At 44.6% G+C, this 21,700-nt stretch overlaps 1 protein-coding gene across 1 annotated transcript in view; it reads right to left on the reverse strand.

Annotated features, from left to right (window-relative positions):
* The window catches only part of SYNGR2 (synaptogyrin 2), a 138,780-nt gene that overhangs the window by 86,062 nt on the left and 31,018 nt on the right, over positions 1 to 21,700 (reverse strand). Inside the window, exon 2 of the mRNA XM_069655251.1 lies at positions 15,621 to 15,858. Within this exon, the coding sequence (XP_069511352.1) occupies positions 15,621 to 15,858 (238 nt within the window). The remainder of the gene's footprint in view (positions 1 to 15,620; positions 15,859 to 21,700) is intronic.

A 21,700-nucleotide genomic window follows, 5' to 3' on the forward strand; every position in this document is an offset into this window, starting at 1 on the left:
CTTCCTTACTGCTTACGTCAGAGCTCTGGTAGTCTGCAGTCAGCGGTCCTGCATATGTGAGAGTTTGGGGGCCTCTCCAGTGCTCCCCGTACCTTCACCCAGGTCCGCAATACTTCCTCAGCTCCAACTCAGACTGCCAATGAGCCCTTCTCGCTCGCTGCACCGTAACATGCCCCGGATACCTCCCAGTGTCTCAGGAAAGTGCCGCCTCGCTGCCAAAACTCCTGCTCTGGAACTCTCCTTCACGCTTCCTGTGTCTTTCTCCAAACTTCTCAGCTGACTCGGTTTTAAAGTTCCTGGCTCCATGATAATGAGTCCACCGCTTAGACCGCTCAGGTTTCTTCTTCCAGTCTGTCTTCTGTGTTAATGGCGGCCTCCTCGTTTCACTACCTAAGTGGTGGGTTTTGGAAGAGGGTTTTCTGGAAATATAGGGAACGGATTGTGAATACCCTACAAAGGCATGGGGATAATCTACTCCTTACAAAAGGGAAATGGGAGATCCTGCGTCTCACCAAAGGTGCCTCATCCCCACTACCCACGTCTCTCCCATCCCTCCCCCCACCCCCAGGTGCCCCTCCCTTGCATATCCACTCCCAGGGTCAGGATCCGAAAGTGACAGCCTTTCCCTGGCCTCCTGGGAGGAGGATATGTTGGGGAAAGAAGTGAGGACGCCCTCGGATTCCTCACAGTGCTCAAGTATCTGCTTCAGCCTTTGCGTTTAACACTAGATATATAAATTACTTTTTATGAATGCAGAAGTGCGCCAATATCTGTCTCATAGCATATAGTGAAGCAGAGTCCTCTCTGAATCTAATATTTATGCACCTAAATGTAATCCCTAGTTGATATCCAGCCTGTGTGCGTTTGTTTTTCAAAGAAGACTGCACGAGTGTAAAGGTTTCTCCCAACACAAGAACTGATGTCTTCGTAATGCAGTGTGCAAGGCAGATCTTTACAGATTACTGCTCTGCCACTTTTTGTCAGGAAGTTTAAACCTGCAACATTTGGGATTGTACAGGCATTTATTACTAATGAATATTTGTCACACCTTTGAATTTAAGAATGAATGTTCATAGGCAATAATGTACTTTGTTTTGCCTTCCTTGCAGTGCATTGCTATAAATAGGCAAATGCTGAAATGCCATCTTCAGCAACAAGCTTTTGCCCTGATGAATCGTTGAAAGAAATTAAGAACATAAAACGTATGTCGACACGGCAGTTCGGTCATACTTTTAATAACTGCTGTAAAATGATATGCATTTAATTTAATCTTGAAGTAAAGTGTAGAGAACGACTAAGACAAACTGTTTTTGTAATGCACAATTTGAAAAAAACAATAAGTAAGGTGTGCCGAATTTTATACTAAAATAAATGGGTTACCTTGTGTGTGTGTGATAAGTATTTGTTTTGAGCCAGGATGTTGCAAACGTTAATCCGTACCCTCTCTGCATGTGTGTGTAATGAGAACTATGCACGGGTCAGCCACATTGAAGCACGGCTGGGCAGGATGTCTCTGAACTACTTTTCTGCCCAGTTAGATCGTGGTCCATCCTTACAAATGTTCCTTATATTACTGCACCGGTCGGAAATATGGTGTACGATTTTAGAGTAGCACTCCACTAAACCTAAAAAAACCACCTGATCTCATGCTTGTCCCTGTGGACCAAGCTATTCACTATAAATCTACAAGTTATTTTCTAGTCTCCACTCCTTTGTTGCTACTCATGTATTTTAGATAATTTATAGTTTCACCCTGAACCCTGTGCTGTACAGAACATTGAATACAGCAGAGTTTAGTGCGTAGACTAATGGGAGGGCTCGTACTCTAAAATTCTTTATCTTGGTGCGGGTATCTTGGTGCGGGTGTACAGACGTTGCTGCTAAGAACAAGACTACTTTTGGTGAAAAAAGGCACAAACTAACATTGCTCCCGCCTCTTCTAATTTGAAAGATCTGGAAACATTTTAGCAGTGAATAAGGAACTTGAGTGGGGGGAGGGGGGAAAGAAATTTAAAAAAAAAAAAAAAAAAAAAAAAATAATCACTGAGTTCCAGCCAACCGAGTGCGCAAATATGATCTCCACTAACATAGGATCTGCAGACCAACAAGGGGAGGCATTGTTTCAATATCCCTGCAAACAGATCACTATTTTACCACTGATCAACAATAGTTAATTGTTGACTATGTCTTACAGTCTGCAAAATGAATCTATTGGTTTTCCTCTCCAGACCTTCTCTGGGGAAAATGGAGGACTCACTTTACGACTCCTTTAATGATCCCGGTTCATCCCCCAGAGCAGAATCCTCTGTTGCATCTAAAGAGGCAAGCTCCATGCTAATAAAACTTTAAGCTTGTTCAACCTCTGCACCAACATCTCAAAAGGAACAAAAGGAGCAGTGTGGCACCATTAAAAGAAATTGTGGGTGTCATCTTAAATAAACAGCGACCCGATGTAAAGTCCAATGATCAGTTTGAAAGTACCAGTAATAATATTCAGCAGTTGATTGAAGATGATTCTCAATACGAGTCTATACATCCCGTGAACAATGTAATAGTCAACGCGGTGTTGGACACTGTGATAGAACTCCTACAAGCCAACATAGTGGCAGAAGCCAATGAAGATCAGTACAACACTTTCTACATCTGGGCCTAATAGATCATGTTCCACCAGTAAACAACTATGAATGAATTGACATGGTCCAAACAAATATTAAGAGAAGAACCATTGCTCTAAGGAAAAGAACCCCACAGGCACATTGGATACTTACACCCATCTAAAGTTCCCAATGATAGAGCAGTATCCATAGTCCCTCTCTACTCCCTGGAGCTAACTCCCCTAATTGCCCATCGGTTCACAGGTCACAGGCATGGTTTTTAAGAATAACATTGATTTGAAGCACAATGCTAATATAGTTGCTCCACATAAATCTCGATACAGCTAGAAACAAGTTACAACTGATTTGTGTTTAATAAGCCATGGTAATGGAGCTGGGACGATTAAAAAGCACTGAGATACTCACATCAGATAAGAGTCCTTTTCTGAATAGAGGGAAGGTGTTACAACTGCTTCATAGCCTCCGGCAATTTCATACCATCAGTACGAAGGACCTCAAACTTGTGGAAAGTCCGGCTCTATACAGCAGGAGCAATTGGGTATTGGTCTGCTCGAATGCTCTTTTAACATTTTTTACTTTTGTCCCAGAACCGTTTAAAAATGGGGTTTGAAATGTATCTTGCCACGGCAATCGGCTTGGCCTTTGACAACATTAGCACGACTAACAATTTAGTAGAGGGTTATTGGGTGAAAATCGATTGGCGGAATGGAGCACTGGTCTTTACTGCCTTCAGCTCCATTGAGCAAGCATCACTGAAAATCCCATTGCCACACCCTTTCTCATTTTAACATAATTACCTGGGATACCAGAGGCTTTCGCTCTCTTATGAATAACCCCTTAGGATACAGTATTCTTATTAATAGCGACATGTTCGCTCATCAAGAAACATGGCTACGTCAAAAAAACTGTTAGATGGTGTAAAGACTGGAGGGGGGCGTCTGTAGTACTACCCACTATATGGTTGGGGTAGAGTCACAGAGGCACCCCAGCCAAGGTTCTCAAAAGATAGCAAAGGACGAGCAACTAAGGCTGGTTCTTAGGTGCAGTGAATCCCCAATCCCCACACAATGGAAAGTCCACACACTATGTTATGTGTTAACACAGTGGTTTTATTAGGTGTAGGTGAATATATACAAATAACAATCCTTTTGTTCTCAGGAAACACTACTTCACCAGTTATCACAATATATGCAATACTACGTGGTACCACAGTTATTCTTAGTAATTTTAGTGCATTCACTTATTAAAGCCAAGCGCGGTTTTAACTTCAAACCACAAATGTAAAATGGAGGCAAATTACTTCAGAACACTGGCAGAATACTTTTTAGGGTAAAATGTAATTCTGTGCGGAGATCCCCACCTCCACCCACGCACCCTGGGCAACGTGCAATAAAAGGTAAGTTATACTTTGCTTTTATATTACTGCCCAGTCCTTAAATGTTATTGTCTGCTTTTCTCTTCCGAGGTCCCACCGCCTCCAAAGTACCTGGGAATCAACAGGGGAGCCAGGCCCAAGACTAATCTGAGACCTCTGGATGTACCCTAAGGGAGATAGCCCCTCTTCCTCAGCCCCTCTTCCTTATCACAGTACCTTGAAAGGTGAAGTGGAGGAGTCTCTCAGCTTTACTCAACGATGCCCCACGAGGATGAAACTATTTTGGAAGACGTAGTCCCTGGGCTGTTGCCATTGAGCAGGAGAAGGGAAGCTAGCAGTGTCGGGAAGTCAGCACTGAAGGTCTGTCCCGGTTGTCTCCTTGGTCGTGCTTCTACGTCAGTTGTGGATGTCCCACGAAGCTGAAACTCACTGTGGACCTCGGCAAGGCTTGGGAGTTAAGGACTTGATTTTCTTTGATGACCTTCAGTGGCGACAGGTGCAGTGGCAGAATTAGGTGCCAGGTTTAGTCGGTGCACAGTTTGATTCTTCAGTGCTGTAGACGCAGCACGGATGATAGGACGGCTTCTGGCGACTTGGACTCGAGCACTTGGCTTCTGTGCGGGCCACCACCAAAGTTGGACCTTCAGGATTCGATCCTTGATGCAGAGTGGCGGGAACCCCAACGGCTGGCACTTTTCTGCAGGTGATGACACTACTTCCTCAGCCATGCAAAAGTGGACAGATGTTGGGTCTTCAGTTGGCTGGAACTCCACAGTCTCCGGCCATCAAGCAGCACTAAGCTAGGGTACCCCTTTTCTGGGCGATACACAGCAATTACAGTCTCCGGCCATCAAGCAGCACTAAGCTAGGGTACCCCTCTTCTGGGCGATACACAGCAATTTGGATTTCCAATGGTCACAGACAGCCACCAGAACCTGGACGACGCTGGTGGGCTTCTTAGGCTCAAGATGTCCGGTCACTTCCTCTGGATCCATGAACATACTTCAAAAGAACTGGCTTCCAGGACACTTTGGGTGAAGAACAGCAGTTGCACAATGTCCCCTCATAGCTACGGAAGAGGTTGCCTGCCAGGTCCCCTCTTAATCGGTCGCTGAATCAGCACATCAGCCTTTGGATCTTTTGAAGAGCAGCAGAACTTCAAACTGCAAGCTTCCGACAGTGGCGAGTAGTCTTCTGTTATACACAACCCCCCGCCCCACATTCACTCAAACTGATCTAAGCTCAGTCGGCCAATCACACACTAGAGCATTCATCTTGCAACACCCAATGAGGCTCACAGGTATTCAATGCCAACCCACCCCCCACCCCCACCAAAACAGTGGATGTGTACTGGGGCAACACCCAGCCTTTCAGAGCACACACTGCATTCACTCCAGTGTTCAGACAGGGCTGGCTCAGGCAGACCACGGGCATTGAGGCACACAGCCAAAACCAAACACTCACAACACAGAATGTGGGTTGACTGCTCTTTCCATTCATTCAGGTCCCAGCCCTAGGGTGTACCCAGAACAAGCAGTATCTGGGAATGGCAGCTTCAGAGCCATACATGGTCCTTCCACCCAACATCCAGTCATAAGAAGGGAACAACATCCAATCATGAGAAGGGAACAGAGTCAGGGCTTCTCAGGACTTTGAGAAACAGGAAGGAAAAGGCAGTGGCAGTAACTATATTACTTCTGTAAAGGAATCCATTGATTCCTACGGCAGTGCCTGGGTATCCCAAAAGAGCGTGGGACAATACCCAGCCACAGCGCTGTGTCCATCTGTCTCCACTAAACTGCCATCGCACTCCTGACCCCCACCCCACCGAAGCCCCCCCACACTCCTTTGCCCTGACCCCCTATCTCCTTACACACCAATAAGACTCTGGCCCTCTGATCCCAACCATTCCAGATTACACACCACAAATCTAAAGCCTGCACGGCTGTATATCTATCCAATAGCAACACACGTCTTCTCAAATCATGAGGCACCAGGGGCGGTAGACGGCAGATCAAGCCCCCGGCGGAGGAAACCTGGGTGTGGGAAGTCCTGAATGGGAGGGTCAATACATTTATATATGATGTCCTTTTCCGTTAGGCCTCCCTGTCATATGATGTTCAGGTGCTTGCCATTACTCATTCCTGTTTAGCTTATATTAGATAGAATGTTTCGCATGTATGACTCAACCTTCACCGTGAGGATAAGCCTAGCAGACCCACGTGCACCAGATCGACTGGGAAGCAGCAGCCAATTAGCGTCTGGCATCCCCTATGGAGCAGGCTCAGCTATATGTTTCCACCAACGAGCAATATGACTTTTTACCGTATGCAATGTCGCCACTGATGATGCGTTTGCCCTTTTTAATGTGCTGCCCGTGTAATTTTGTCAGAGCGCTCTCGGTCAGAAGAGTTTTTTGCTGGCATTTATCTATATAAACTATGTTATCCTTGCAGAGCTATCTCCTAGCGGGGTGTTTTATTCTTTGGTATTTTTGTTCAGGTGGCGGAACCATTCATCATCGCCAATATTGTTAGGCTCCTTTGGTCTGGGCCAATTTGTTGCAAAAGATCTTGATCAAACTCTCTTAGGAGTGCTGCATTCTATTAAGTTGGAAAAAGTCAATTCGTATTCCGGTCCATAAGAAGGGCACGCGCGAGGACCCTTCGAACTACCGATTACTGACAATGATTGACTCCTCCTGCAAGATTTTTTGCATTTTGCAATGTTATTGTAACAATTGAATGCTGGGCCCTTGAGAAACACCTATTAAATAAGTAACAGACCGGATTGCGCAAAGGCAGGGGAACGCTTCACAATATATGGTCTCTACAATCCCTTACCTGCTCCACACTAGCCACTCCGGAATCACGGTTGTATCTCAGTTTTATTGATTATGCAGGTGCCTTTGATAGGGTTATCCGCTCCAGACTGCTGTAAACTGGTAAATTGGGTGTTGGACCCCCCCATTGCTTAATCTTGTTAGGCAAATTTACCAAGATGCAACGGTCACTGTTAAACTCAATCATTTGGGACGTCTCGCTTTCACCATTCAGACTAATCAGGGTCTTAAACAGGGGTGTGTCCTGGCACCAATTTAATATCATCTTTACGTATCCGACAAGGAAGATGCCCTTCAAAATTTCAATAACTTCCCTCTGTGTATTGCCTACACTCATCATGGAGTGATGGTCATCATTGGCACTCATCATGGACAGAACTCCTCTGGGCCTTTAAAGACACTTACAAGTAATATATTCTAAAGATAATATAAAGCTCAACTTTAAAAAAAGATATTAATCATAGATCACAGAAAGAAAAAACAATTGTGTGGAAAATTGATGGCACGCCGATTTAGGTGGTAAGTTTATATGTTTATCTCAGTGTTCCCCTTAATAGGAACCCAAAATAAGAAGTTCCTTGAAAATAATTTGGTCCCTAAGGAAGTTTAGAGCTATCAAAGGATAGAGCTCTTTAAAAAGGAGGCTTTTACATTAAAGGTCTTGTTAAGATGTATTAGACTTTTGTTATCTCTGGCACCCTCCGTCATCACCTCTCTAACGGCCAACTTCTCCCCTAAGGCATGTACTTGGATCACCTAGTTTCTACAGGAAAGGGCCATGGAGGTTTTCTCTGACTCAGCCTGTGCCACGCCAAGCAACATTAAATGTGGAGTCCCCCAGGGCTCCTGCATTGCGCCTACCCTGTATAACCTATTCACCAGGCCACTATTCAACATCCTGGACACACTGGGTATCTCATACACCAACTATGCTGATGACACCCAGGTGCTCATCCCCCTCACAAGTGACTATGAGGCCGGCAGGAATACCCTGAACTCCATCTACTCTACGATCCAATCTTGGATGGCAGAAAACTGGCTATGCTTTAATAGCGAGAAAATTGAACTTCTGCTAATTGGGTCGCCAGCCATGCTGGGTAATTTGGACAAACAATACACCTCCATCACTGATAACATACCCATTGTTGTGTCCCAAACAGTTAAGACCCTGGGTGTCTATTTGGACTCCAACATTACTATGAATAGACAGGTTAATGCCATTGCCTCCTCCTCGGCTTATTACTCCAAACTTCTCAATGCAGCAAGACCCTTCTTATCACTACAGAATTGCATCACCATTGCAAGGGCCACTATTGGTTCAAGATTGGATTACTGAAAAGCCCTCCTCGGTGGGGCTCTGGCAAAAACATTGCTAAACTCCAGCTGATCCAAAATAAAACCCTGAGGGCCGCCACAGGAATCACCAAGAAGGACCACATCTCAGAGGTCGGGAGGCAGGTTCATTGGCTGCCCGTCAAAGAGAATTATTTTTAAACCCCTCTCACGGACAAATGCCTCCATGACTTGGCGCCCCCTTATCTGGCCCAGAGAATAGCAAAGCCTACTCCCTCTAGGTCCTTGAGAGCAGCTTACACCAACAGGATCTCCAAGACCCGGAGAGTGCGTGCAGGTAGCACTAGCTTCCCCGCCCTGGCTGCTTACCCACCTTAGGATGATTGATTCCCACCTTGCCTTCTGCAAAGCTATTAAAATATTGCTATTTGTGTGACCTATTTGTAGAACTCTGCACGTGCTCCCACAGCGCTTCTCGCTGTACTGTGGCTGGTCAGCACTGCTGTTCTTGAAAATGTCTGAAATGTATTATCTTCCAATATTGTAAGAAAGCTGCTCACTGTTTCGCCACTATTGTAACTACCTTCTGCTACCAACCATGCATGTAACCAAAGACCAATGTAACCTAAATTCACGCATACTTACAATCTCATGTAACATCACCTCGATGCCTTTGGGCTGTTAGTGCACTCGACAAATGCAAATAAATCCTTTATGGTCTGGAAAGGTTTCCTTAGAAGCACTTAATTTGGCTTAATAAAATTGATAGTAAGCTTTGGCGTCCTGTTCTTGGTCTTTCCAGATTGGTACCTATGGAAGTAATTCTATGCGAGCTTGGTTTAACTTCATTATTCACTCTTTGGAAGATAACTCGTAGTAGTCTTTACATCAAAATGTTGACGGACCTTAAAATGACAACTCTCCATTTGTTTTTTGCTAATATGATTAATAATCAACAGGTGGCAAATGTGACTCTGGAAGAGTTGAACGATTCATGGAAAAGGGTCCACTCCCATAATCGCCGTCTCATTGGTTTCATGAATACTCCATCATTGGGAGGTTCAGAAGAAAACCAAAGCTTAACAATATGGAGAAACTAGCTACTCAAAAATATTAGTGACTACATTATGCAAGGTTTTCTGTTTCTTCTCCCTTTTAATTATATTCTTAATGTAGAAAATTCTCAATTAAGACGATTTATTATGCATCCATGTTTTAATGTGCTACCAACACGGTCATATATTGGCTCTTCGAGAAACATTGCACATATAGACAGAACGTGTTGGGTTTGTCAGACTGATTCGTAAATGCCTCATCACTTATCCTCATGTGCCAAATTAAAAGCATTGTATACGGAAGAATATAAGCATGTAGCACAGATACAAACCGATCAATTCTGGTCTTGCATAACCTTGGCCAAGTCGTTGGTGGCCACAGCAGCATTTCATATACCTCTCCCTCGTCATTGCACTTAGTCCATATACTGATTTTAAATCAATAGTAGTGGTTTACGATGCATCGATCTTCATGTATATCCTTAAGAAGGTAGTAACAACAGTTTTAACCAATATAGATGAAAATGTAATTGATTTTTGCATTTGTCACAAAAACTGTATTGGTTGATATGAGACGTAATGTGTAAAAGGTTTTCTTGTAAACCATACACTTATCAGAATAGAAAATAAATGTGCTGAACCACTTTGCCTCCCCCGCCAAACTTCCCATCCTCCCTATATTTGGCAAGGGAACTAGGACAACTACTACTGCTTTTGTGACCGAGATCAATAACAACCGTATCTTACCCATTCAGTGGCCTCTACATGTTCAATCACACCTTGGTCATCAACTCCCTCAGTTCTCCAGCTACTTCCTCTCTCAAACTGATGGGTACATTCCTAAGATGGAATACGCCGGACGTCATACCAACCTGCATCTTTATTTCATGCCGACAAACAGCCCAGATTTTCCCTGAAAAGATCTGCAAATCCCTCTTCAACCTCATCTCCTTTTTTGCTCCCCCCCAATCACTCTAATGTAATCCTGCATATTTGGGTCTATGACGATGTTCATGTCTCTGTCCAAACCATTCCAGCAAATACCCACCCACTTCAGACACGTATACATCCGCATGCATTCTGCATTCCTTGAATCCAAGCTCGGAATAAACTTTACTATGATTTCCATCTTCACTACTCCATATGCACTAGCACAAATGTATGGTGGGTGTAATGTATTACCATCTCTGCAGCATTCCCCCTCCCAGGTTCTGCAATCTATGATATACTCCGATCCCCAAACATGGAAACAGCCCTACCGTGCACCAAAACCTCAGGATGTGGTTTCTTCCCCCATCTTCTTTTTGAACCAATCCGCTCACTGTAAACCGAACATCAACTTCCAGCCCCCTTATCACTAGTCATTACTCACTCGATTCACAAATGTCTCTTACCGCCCTTCAAAATTACCACAACATCTTGTGAAGTGACCTTCCCTTCACCCTCCCCACTTTCTACATACTGCCCCACTCCTTGGGCATGTCGGAGAGCTTGCCAAAAGATAGTAATCCCCCACATCTGTAATATTCTTTGTTGCGATTTGGTCTCATTTCGTTCCTTTCTGGGTTTCTCAATGTTTTCTCAGATTTCCACAGGATTGCCCATCATATTGGTGCCCTGGTAACTAGTCCTCTCATTACAGATGATGGCAGCACACTTCTTGACATCTACTTTGCTGTGCTTCCTTTCCAGATATTTTACGCACAACATCACATGCGCCATTCTTTTCACAAAGTCAATAACTTTGTCCAATGAAAGATCTCCTTTGGCCAATACGTCTTCTCGAATTTCTTGCTCACTCGCCTTTAACATACATTTTTCTTGGATGTGTTCATGATATGTAGACCCATAGTTACACTGGTTTGCCAACTCTCAAAGGGCTGGGAGATACTGCTCTACAGATGTTGAAAAGGAGGGGGCCAGCACTGGGCTTGGCATTTCATACAGTAGCACAGTACTGTTGATGGATGGAGAGATGGATTTTTGCCCGGCAGGTATGGTTATGGTTTTAGGGTTTTGTGGACCTGGAGGACGGTGAGCAGATTTCACGCCTCTGCAAGGGCCGAGTTACAAATAGCTGGGCGTGCAGGAGGAAGACAGCTTGTGAATCTTCACTTTACAAGCTACCTTAGACTCCAACCTTTTGATAGTTTTGCTTCGTGGGATGCAAGAGCTACAAACAGAACACCTCAAACAGACAAACAGAACACCTACCTATATGGAGTTTAGTTGCCATATATGTAGGTGTTCTGTTTGAGACTTCTTTAGGTGATATACGCAGTTTTGAATATGATCCTGGTGTGTAGGGTAAGCCAGTGAAACTTGCAGTGTTGGAGCGATCCAGTTGAATTCTGGACACCTATAAGAGGTGCAGCTGGAAGCCCAGTAAGGAGGGAGTTTCCCCATTCTATGTGTGAGATCACTAGTGCTTGGATCATGCGGAAGGATGAAGGATTTTATTTTGCGTAACGTGGAGATATGTATCCAAATGGTTTGCACCTTTTTGAAGGATAGGCTATTGATGAAGCCCAGGAATTTGGCAGAGTTTGACAGTGCAGCATGAATCCTTCCTTCAAGGCACATGTCGCCCAGCCATTGTTACACAAGTTGTGGTTTGTTGGGTGGACCAATGAGGACAATCGGTCTTGGCAGGGTTCAGTTTCAGGTAGGCATTTCACATCCATATTTGGATTGCAACCCAACGTTTGTGGAGGAAAGTGAGGTCAAGCGGCCACTGACCCTCCAAGTACAATTGAGCATACTAATAAATGGCAGTGTTAGGGTGGTTTAGTAGCGCTCCATCTATAGGTTGAAGCCAACTGGGGAAGAGGATGGAACCTTGGCAGATCCGACATATAACTGAGGTCAGTTGGATCTGGATGAGCCCCTCTCTACACCCTAGTGTCTGCGCGATAGGTATGTGGAGACAATATGGTCAGCAAGGATGGAGGAGTTTGAGGTGGTCAACTGTGCTGAAGGCAGTCGAGAGGTCTAAGAGGACAGGTAGGCAGGTGTCCCCTGTGTTGGTGATGCAGCACATTGTACACCACTTGGTTGGTTGCAGTCTCAGTACCATGCATTGGTAATCCCAGAGGAGGCCATGCTAGTCTATTTTGGCACGTGGTTGGGTCGAAACTACTTTTTCAATACGCTTCACAATGAATGGGAGGCTTGAGATGAATGGGAGGCTTGAGATGGGTCTGTAGTTGGCAAGGTCTTCTGGGTCAAGCAACAGTTTTTTGAGAGAGAGGGGTGTAGTTTGGACAGTTGTAGGAGACCGGTCTTTAACATGTCTGCCAATGCACCTTAATTGAAGTAGGTGTTCACAATACAGAGTAATGAGTTGTGCACTGGGCCAGTGAGTCGTTTAATGAGGGTGGCTGTTGTCCAGTAAGCAGTAGGTTTAAAGGGAATTAGTGTGTCTGAGAGATTCCTAGGAGAGAGGAAGACGTCAGTCCTTGAAGGCCGTGCCCGGGACAGAGCATGGGGAGCCTGTCCTGTTTTGAGACATCGATGAGACCTCTGGTCTCATCCATTTTGTTAATGAAGAAGGCGTTGGTTCCATTATGAAGCCAGCACCTCAGGGACAGGTTTGGTCATGGGACAGTGCTCGACTGCTTCGAATAAGGCTTTTATCCCGTTAGAGGCTGCCTCAATGGTATAGGTGTAGTAAGCCAACTTAGAGCATCCAACACAGAACCATTCTCTCCAAGGCCGAGATTTGAGGACCAAGAGATACTTTGGGTTTCTGTGCTGCATTCATTGCACCACGTTACAAGGAATCTGATTGAGGGTTTGATACTTGGGGAGCTAGAGCATACACCGTTCAACCATTTAGTAGCCAGGGGGAGATCTATTAGGTTCTTTACTATGCATCATATATCCTAGACCGCTTTGTGATCACCAGACTTCCAGTGAGATTCTTCCACCATGGGCCTCCCCTCGAGTGCTCTGATCACTGCAAGGGTCTCCATTTTAACTCATCCAGGAAGTCAGACTTAAGTACCTCTGCAGTAAAGTTACATTCCTAGTGGCTATAATGACCACCCAACACTGGGAGAATGGCGATCAATAGTGTGATCCTCTTTATACCCAGGGGTACTTGCAGATAGGCAGATATTGATAAAGTCCCGCTTCTTGCTTAATGTCTTGTATCCCTTCAATCATGAGATTTGTATTCAGTCTTTTCCAGCTCCCACCACCAAATCTTTTTTCTCGCTCATGAAGAGACCCTGTTGTATCTATATCTACCGGACGTACATAGGTTAGTACTTATCTAGGTTAAAGTGGAAAATTGCAACAAAGCAGCCTCTCTGCCAATCCAGTTCAGATAGAACTAGCATAGGACATGCCAGTCAGCAGCACCTCTGAGCAGATGGGCGAGGTCTACTGTGGTCTTCTAGGATACCAACACACAGATTCACATATCCCCACTAGTTTTAGGGGTATGGTAGCCTCATGGGCAGAGGCAAGAAGTAACCCCTTGCCAGACATATGCAGGAAAGCCTTACATAGACCTTTATAAAACACACTAGTACCTCGGAGTGGGGCACGAGCGAAACCCAAAATTTGTAGAAGTGGTTTTGTCTGTAAAAATACCAAAATTGGCCTTACAATGAACTTTGCGTTTTTGCACCAACTATCGTTTGTAGGTCTTTTATTTTGGAAAGAGGTTCCTCCATTGACCAGCTCTGGTATAGGAACGGGATAAGGAAGATGAATGTCTCGTAAAGGACCGGATTACGTACATCAATCTTTATTACTTGATGTCCGATAACATTCATAATGCCATCTCACTGTCCCTGGTAGCACTATCAGATTTGCCATCTCCCTGTCCCTGGTAGCACCATCAGATTTGCCAGGGTATCTGTAAGAAGATGTGTGTATGGGAGGGCATGTTTGGGCCCATGAGGTAAAGCGAGGAGTCTGTACTAGAGTTCCTATTTTAAAAAGGGGGAACGTATCCAAGGGGCAACTTGATATGCATATCAAAAGATGAAGTCATCCTTCAATTTGTTAGGAATAGGATGAGGAAGAGTAGGACATGGAGTAATGAGGATTATGTCACGCTCCTGTATGGATGTTTTTCTTCGTAGGACATTTAAATGAAAGCCAGGTAGCAACTACTTCACAAAATGAAAGTGTGTAGTTTGTGAGATTAAATGTGTGGTTTGATGGACTTTGCATTACAGACTTTGCTTTTTTGGACTGAGTGTTGGTAACTTTGGAGTGAGCATTTGGACCTTAAGGTTGGCATTCCCAACATTTGTAAATTTCTTGTAAATGTTTAGGTTTAGAAATATTTTCCCCTATACGATTGATTATATAAAAAGAAAAAGTGCTCCGAGATCTTGCATGCAGGTGGATTGCTTCCAATACCCTCAATATAGTACCAACTGCAAGGCAAAACCCACAGGAAGTCTTGTAGTTTATCATCAAAATCCTGTTGGGGAAGCTGCACAGTAACTTTTTTGTTTTGGCGATTAGGTGGTACACACCAAGTACAGTACAGATAACGAGGGCATGTATGTGAGGAGGGACACAGCTTGTAGGCGTTCGAATATGAACTTACTAATTGACTGCCCATGCTATTCCCTATGGGCATCCACACCCACTAGCTTCCTCTGCCCGTCAAAAACACATCCTCCTGAGATCTCAGCGCTAGCTCCATCAAGCAGTGCCATCAAAATGCTGTTTAGGGAATTGCAGGGTTATTTCTAAGCAGTCTTCTAAAAGGTAAGGGCTGAACTGCAGTTGTACATACATTACTGGCATTATAGAGATGCCTTAAATGGGGAAGCGCCTGCGTGGGTCCGCCCACGCACCCGATAATTAAGAAGAAGGAGATGCCTTAACCAAGTGTGTATTTAGCCATTTCATTTAGAGCCATGGTGGGCGCCCTCACGGCTGTTCCCTGCACTGTATTCCGGTTAAAAAATAAGCACTGGCAGAGCGCACAGTTTGTGTATAGATATTAGACTGGTTGCAGTGGCTGGCAAATGCCTAACACCTAGAGAATCTCGCCATTTTCCAGCTGCTGGCACCTTATGGCCTGGTAGTACCATTATAGCAGTGCCCGGCAAATTGCTCTCCTATGCCTACAAATAACATTCACTTAAATCCTTTCACGGGGTGGGGGGGGAATAAAAGTCCACAAGGTGCAGAAAACACCAATTATATTCCCAGTTGTACCATGCACGTTTGCCCTAACAATTCTATGCAACAGTAATGCTCTGCACTATAATCCACGCCTGCTGACTGCCCCAGAGACATCTGGGGCACCAAGAGGTGCCTGTGCGGGATACAAGGAAGCATTCAAGTTAGAAGTCCCTACTAAGCATGACAGCAACACTACACATCACCAGGACATTGAATACTGATCCAGCAGCACAGATTATTACAGGAATACATTTTGCATAAGCTAAAAGTGCGGAACATACATGAGAATCCCAGGTCTCCCATGACGATGTAGCGACGGTCTGTGGCGCTGCTCAACTGCGGGAAGTAGATGTCAATAACAAAGAAGAAAATGCATCCTAGGAAGGCCAGGACCCCGATGCCGATACCATAGCGACATGCATCCTCATTCTCATTGAATTTGCACCTCGTGGCCGACTCCGTGACCGGGTTAAAATAACCTTCCGATATGATGCAAGAGAAAACAATCAGCGCAAACACCTGCATATAAGGAACAGGAAAGAGATGTTAGATCATGCCTTCATGGACAACTCTTCTCACATCAAAGTCCGGACTGAGCAGTAGGCAGCACAGCTTTAATAAGTACGACCTGACGTACCATTGTTATTATTAGGCTATTTATTGAGCGAGGAACTAGCTTCCAGAAGCAACTGAGGCTTTAGAATCATAGGGGGAAGAACATGGTCAGAGAAGCAGAGAAACAGAAACAAGGGAGCTGGAAGCTAACAGGGGAGGGGTTGAGAGGGCACTGGGAGGAGGAAACAGTGGGAAGCAGATCACACAGTCTCTGGTAGTGTGTTGAGCAGTGGGTATGTGGGAATAGGTGTTCGGGAGGAGCCATTCATTGAAGAGGAGGGTCGTGAGCTCCTTCCTGTAGATGCCAGGGGGCGAGTTTGATGTTGCTGGGAAGGTGGTTCCAGATTCTTCCATGCACATGTATTAAAGTCTATTCAAGCAGATCATGCAGTTGCCATGATGCATTTTATAATCAGCTGCAGCCCTCAATGTGTCTGCAGCACCTCAGCACCCACTAATTACCCATGGTGGTGCATGTACGAGCTGGGAGGCGGTGGGTGGTTAAAATTGCAGTACAACAACGTTACATTGCCAGGATTTCTTTCGCTGAGGAGGTCGTGGGGGGATAGGGACTAGATGAGAAGGTGGATTGGGGGGGAACCCCCCCCCCCCAAATAAAAAACAATTTCGATGAGTTTATTTCAGTCGAAAATATTCTGCAAAATAAAACTGCGAAACAAATAAGCTGCCGATCTAAGAACATAGAACCGAAATTGCAGGCTCCAGGTGGTGAACTATGTGGCAGGTGGATTTACTGGCAGCCAAACCGAATTGAGAGTAGAACAATGTCACTCTACCATTCAAACAGGCTTCATAGGAGGCCCACGAAGGCCATGCGGGAGGAGGGGGGGGAAAGAGTGAGAAAAACATTGGGAGAGAGTGGTTGCCTGTGCTCAGTCCTATCCTTTTTGTGGCCAATGTGGGCCAGTTTGAGGAGTTACTTCACAATGCGGCTAGTTTTGACCAGTGTTGCTGAATAAATATTTTTTAAAATACACAATTTCCATCACATCAAAAAACGCCCCCTTCGATACTATTCAGTGTCACAAAATGAAAGAATAGCCATTTGCAACTGTGGGCCACTTTTTCATTACTGCGCGAGACAATTTTATAGCACAGTCCGACCCTGCCCACAGTTAGATGCTGTGTGCGTTGTTGGTATATGTGCCAAAGCCTCCATGTACTCCTAATTTTGTAACCCTGCAACACTTTTCTGAAGCATACCCAAGTGCATTTCCAGTCACAAGAACGCACTCATTTCTTGTCAGAACATACTCTAAAGCTTTTTACTAATGTACTTGAAAAGGGGCTGTAAACAATGCATCATTTCGCCCTGGTCCAGCAAAGATTTGTGCCCACCATAAGCCACTTTCCGATGGTGTGGCTCGTGACGCTCACTTGCTCAATGCAATTCGGTGTTGGTAATTGCAAACATTTCCAGGGTTCCTCTTCGTCCCAGTCTGTTCTCATAGGTGCTGTGCAAGCCTGGGATAGAGTTTCTGCATGGTTTCAAAGCCTCCATTACCAACACAGATGTGAAGGCCTTCAACCAGACTTCCAAAGACAGCACCAGATGAAAGCTACTGAAAGTCCTCCATCATGGATATCGTTTCCATATTTATGAACCGTTAGTGTGTTCCTACAACACCTTTTGAAATAAATGTTATTCTGTTCTTTTAAAGATGTAATCAGATGATCATTTGGGGACGGGACTCTGCCCTCCTAAGGCTGAAGCTCCCATAATGCAAATGCAGTTATTTGTGGCTCGTAGAGCAGAACAGGTTAGGGTAAGGTAGTTCCGCTATGAAGAAACACTTGATGGATGAATCCAATATTCCCTTCATCAGAGATTCAGGTAATGCCACCCTCCTACCCCTCGCCCACTCCTACCCTTCACCCATGCTCTCCCCACTTGCAAACTTGCGGCGAACCCTTTAGCAGACCAGGCAATCGAATAAAAATACATTAATGGCGATTAAGCTCCTAGTCCTTGCTTGCCTTCTTTCACAACTGGTTGAGCATGCCTGCACCACAGGGTGGACAGAAAAAAAAGCTTCTCTAAAAGATGCTGTCATTTAAAACTGGGACTGAGCGCCTAGGGACCAATTCCGCTGGCGACGGTGCACTTTACAGATACCTTTAACATAACATAACTTAGTACACACAAGCACCACTCCGCAGGCCCGTTCTCTGCACCTCCCAGTTCCACTTTTTTCCACCCCCGTCGTTATAACAAAACGGTATCCAGTTATTTTATCGAAAACATTTTTCGAAATGTGTTTTCTTCTGTATTAATGTATTCTTTTTTTAGTTTATAGTTTTTTTTGTTTCATAAGTAAAAAAAGGATTACAAAAAAAAAAAAAAAAAAAAAAAAAAAAAAAACACTTCAAATATTTTTTCGCCAAAATGTTTGACATAATGGTATTCGAAAAAATGGCATTGGAAAAAAAAAATCACTATAAACCATATCCTCCTCAAACAAACATGTCCATTTGTATCATGAGGCATCAGGCAGATCAAAACCCACGGGGAGCCACCTGGGTCTGGGGTACTGCATTTTATGAACCCCTGAGAACAGGGGTTGGAATGCCAATATATCTGTCAAATGGTTTCTGAAAGTAAGCCCATTCAAGCAACGACTTTTAGGTTTATATACAAACAATAGGTGAGCCCCGGTGTGCACGCGTGGGCAGAGGCAGTGTACACATTCAAAACAAGGAACCTATAAAAAAAAAAAAAGTACCCACGCCGAAGACAGTCCTTAATTCTGTCAATTATTTAGGTTCAATCTCCATATTGTTATAAGGTGTGTGCTTTCAAGGAAAGTCACAGAAACAACAAAAACAAAGAAAAGTCCTAGAAGTACATGATATAAATGTATTATACAAATAACACATTTTAGAATTTCAGAATGCTTTTTACACAGGTTTAAAAGACATAAAATGTGAAACAGAAACATCAAACATAACATTCATCATGTGTACATTGTGATTTCATCAGGAAAATGAAATAGGATATTTTACCAATTAATGAAAGAACGGGAGCCCGACAGGAAAACAATCGTACCTGTGGGCTAGATATAACCAGGGTGTATTTAAAAAAAAAAAAAAAAAAAAAAAAAAAAAAAAAAAAAACACCCTGGTTTAGACAGGGCATAATCATTCAATCAACTTAGGTCATATGGTTGTCTTGCCATATAATTAACGACTTTTAGGTTTGCCATTTGTTTTATGCAATCAGTTCCTGTTGTATAGCTTAGATAGACAGCATTGTAGCGCCTCTTTGCCCTGACCTTCACACCGCGGAGATGAGCCAGCAGACCCACGTGTGCCAGGCACAACTTGGAGCACCGACCAATTAGCATCATGCCTCCCTTATAGTATCAACTGTGCCATAGGCCCCCCCCAATCCCATGCTAAGATTTGTACCTTATATGAAACGTCATCACAGACGCCATGTGTCCTTTTAATGTGCTGCCCTTATATTGTTTGGCAGGGTGCTCTCGGGCAGCAGAGTTTTTACTTTACATACATTTGTTTTACTTCCAATTCATCTCCTGGTCTCATTCCCTTGCAGGGTGTGTCCATTATTTGGTCTATTGGATATTACGTGCCTTGTTGGGAATGTGCCTTCATTTGGTGACCCCTCTTGCCCGATATTCCGCGAGATACCCGTAATTGTGGCGAGATGCAGGGCTTCCCCGGAAAAGCAGCCCCCACCTACGGCTGACCGGTCCCCAAACAAAACGCGTACGCAGAGGAAAACGGTTATCGTGGGTTTCGGCTTTGGGAATACCCCGCTGCTCCCCCGAGCCGGTTGCTGTCACAGGGGGAGGTCCAGGCTTTGCGGACAGACCTCATTGGAGGCTCTTGGAAGAACACTGGCACGTGATTATTAATTGCACGGCAAAACAAACGACGGAAGGTGGGTAGATTTGGAGCTCATCGAGTAAGGGTAACACGTACGATATATAGATGTGAATGGATAGGATGAGTGTACAAACTCAAGCGCTTCTTTCTTTTATGGCCATTGATTTTTTATAGAACGACGTACAAGGTGAAAAAATAGAGAAAACTGGAACCTAGCTCTAAAAAGGGGTAGACAGCGGCACTGCAGTGCACTGTCCTGACCAGTGCAGGAAATAAGTGAAAAGGAAAAAAGTAGGAGCCTCGTATAAGAAGTGAGCTCAGGAATTAGTAGTGGTTGTCACTGTAACGTATTGTCTCAATTTAGTATTTTGGTATTCTATAAATATGTGGAGGAAGGCCCGGTGGGAGCAGAGGTGATGCGAGTGTTGAGAGAGTGAGGAAGGGGTTATGCTCTAAAGAGAGGGTGGGGGCGGGGTATCAAAGAATATATTAATATTTATGTTTCTTGTTCTGGGTTAATGGTCTTTTTGTTGTTCAATGGTTCATGTTTTATGCATTTGTCCTGATAATGTACCATTAATGTTTTAAGGTGAAGAAAACTAGATTGTTGTTGATTATACTAGAGATTAAGATTTTATGGTAAACATTAAAGGGGGGGGTCCTTCTGGAGCGTGCAGATGGATACCCCACTGTCACATATTTGTAAGCACTGCCCCTTGTACAGTGAATGAATAAAAAAGTACCACATTCAGTGGGTAACAGAAAAAGGGGGAGGGATCACCTCATGTTTGGCCAGAACAAAGGTCTTTTGATTAAGGGGATATTAGATCATGTAGCAACTTACTTGATGGCAAAATACAAGACGAAACAAGAGCTAGATATGTGATGGATGTTCGAGGAAACACCTGCCACAAATAACATAGGAAAAGGAGGTGGGTTGCCCACGGATGTAAATAAATGCAGAGAAATTTTTTTTTAAAAAAACAGGAAAAAGCGGGAGCCCAAAAAGATATACCTGTTGCTCACAAGACCAGCCGAGGGATACTCAGACCCATCCTATGTACCAGGGGGAAGCGCACCAGCAACATCTGGAACGGCCCCCCTTCCCCCACCTCCACCTTATGTCCCATCCACAATCACACCCGCCCCATAGGACCATCTATGCAAGAACTTGAAGGAGCATTAACATCCACTCAAACAGAACCAGCCCGATTAAGAGCAATATGTGAGACAACCCAGACATGGGGAGGGGGTGGAGTGTGGGGGCCGCTGCCACTACCCTAACAAACTCCTCTCTTCCGCCCAAAGATTAATGGAAATCAGGGGACTTCCTGTTTAGAATTGGCAGTACACCAATAAAAACAGTACAAGTAGAAAGAGAGGGGGGGGGGGAGGTAGAGAGCGTAGGATTTGGTACAGTGGCTTCTGAAGGGGACGAGGAATGTTGGAGCTGTCACAATCCTACTCGCCTGCCACCCAGCACTGCTACATGCGCCTCTGCCTTTCTTGTTTTACCACTACAGTTTTGGACTAATCTAATTGCATGTCCCATTCCAGCTTTTGGGTTAAACCAGCAGATGCATTCTGGGACATGTATGCCGTCTAAAAGGCAGAGGGCTGGAGGAGGCATATTAAATACATTTGTTTGCAGCAAGCTACGAAGAGCTGCAGAGGGCCTGATTGCATTCACCTGTTCCAAACTACTGCAGGCTAGGCTAGGCTGGAGAGCACTTGATTAGAAACCACCACTGCTGCTACTGCTGCAGGCTACTGAAGACAGGACTGAGCTTAATTGAACACAGCTACCAGAATCTGCAATCAGCTCCACCCTGCTGGCCTGCTGGCTGAGAGGGAAGGAGGGAGGGCCTTTATAAGT

This window comes from Ambystoma mexicanum, chromosome 3q (genome assembly GCF_040938575.1).
Source record: "Ambystoma mexicanum isolate Mex_15411 chromosome 3q, UKY_AmexF1_1, whole genome shotgun sequence".
NCBI lineage: Eukaryota > Metazoa > Chordata > Amphibia > Caudata > Ambystomatidae > Ambystoma > Ambystoma mexicanum.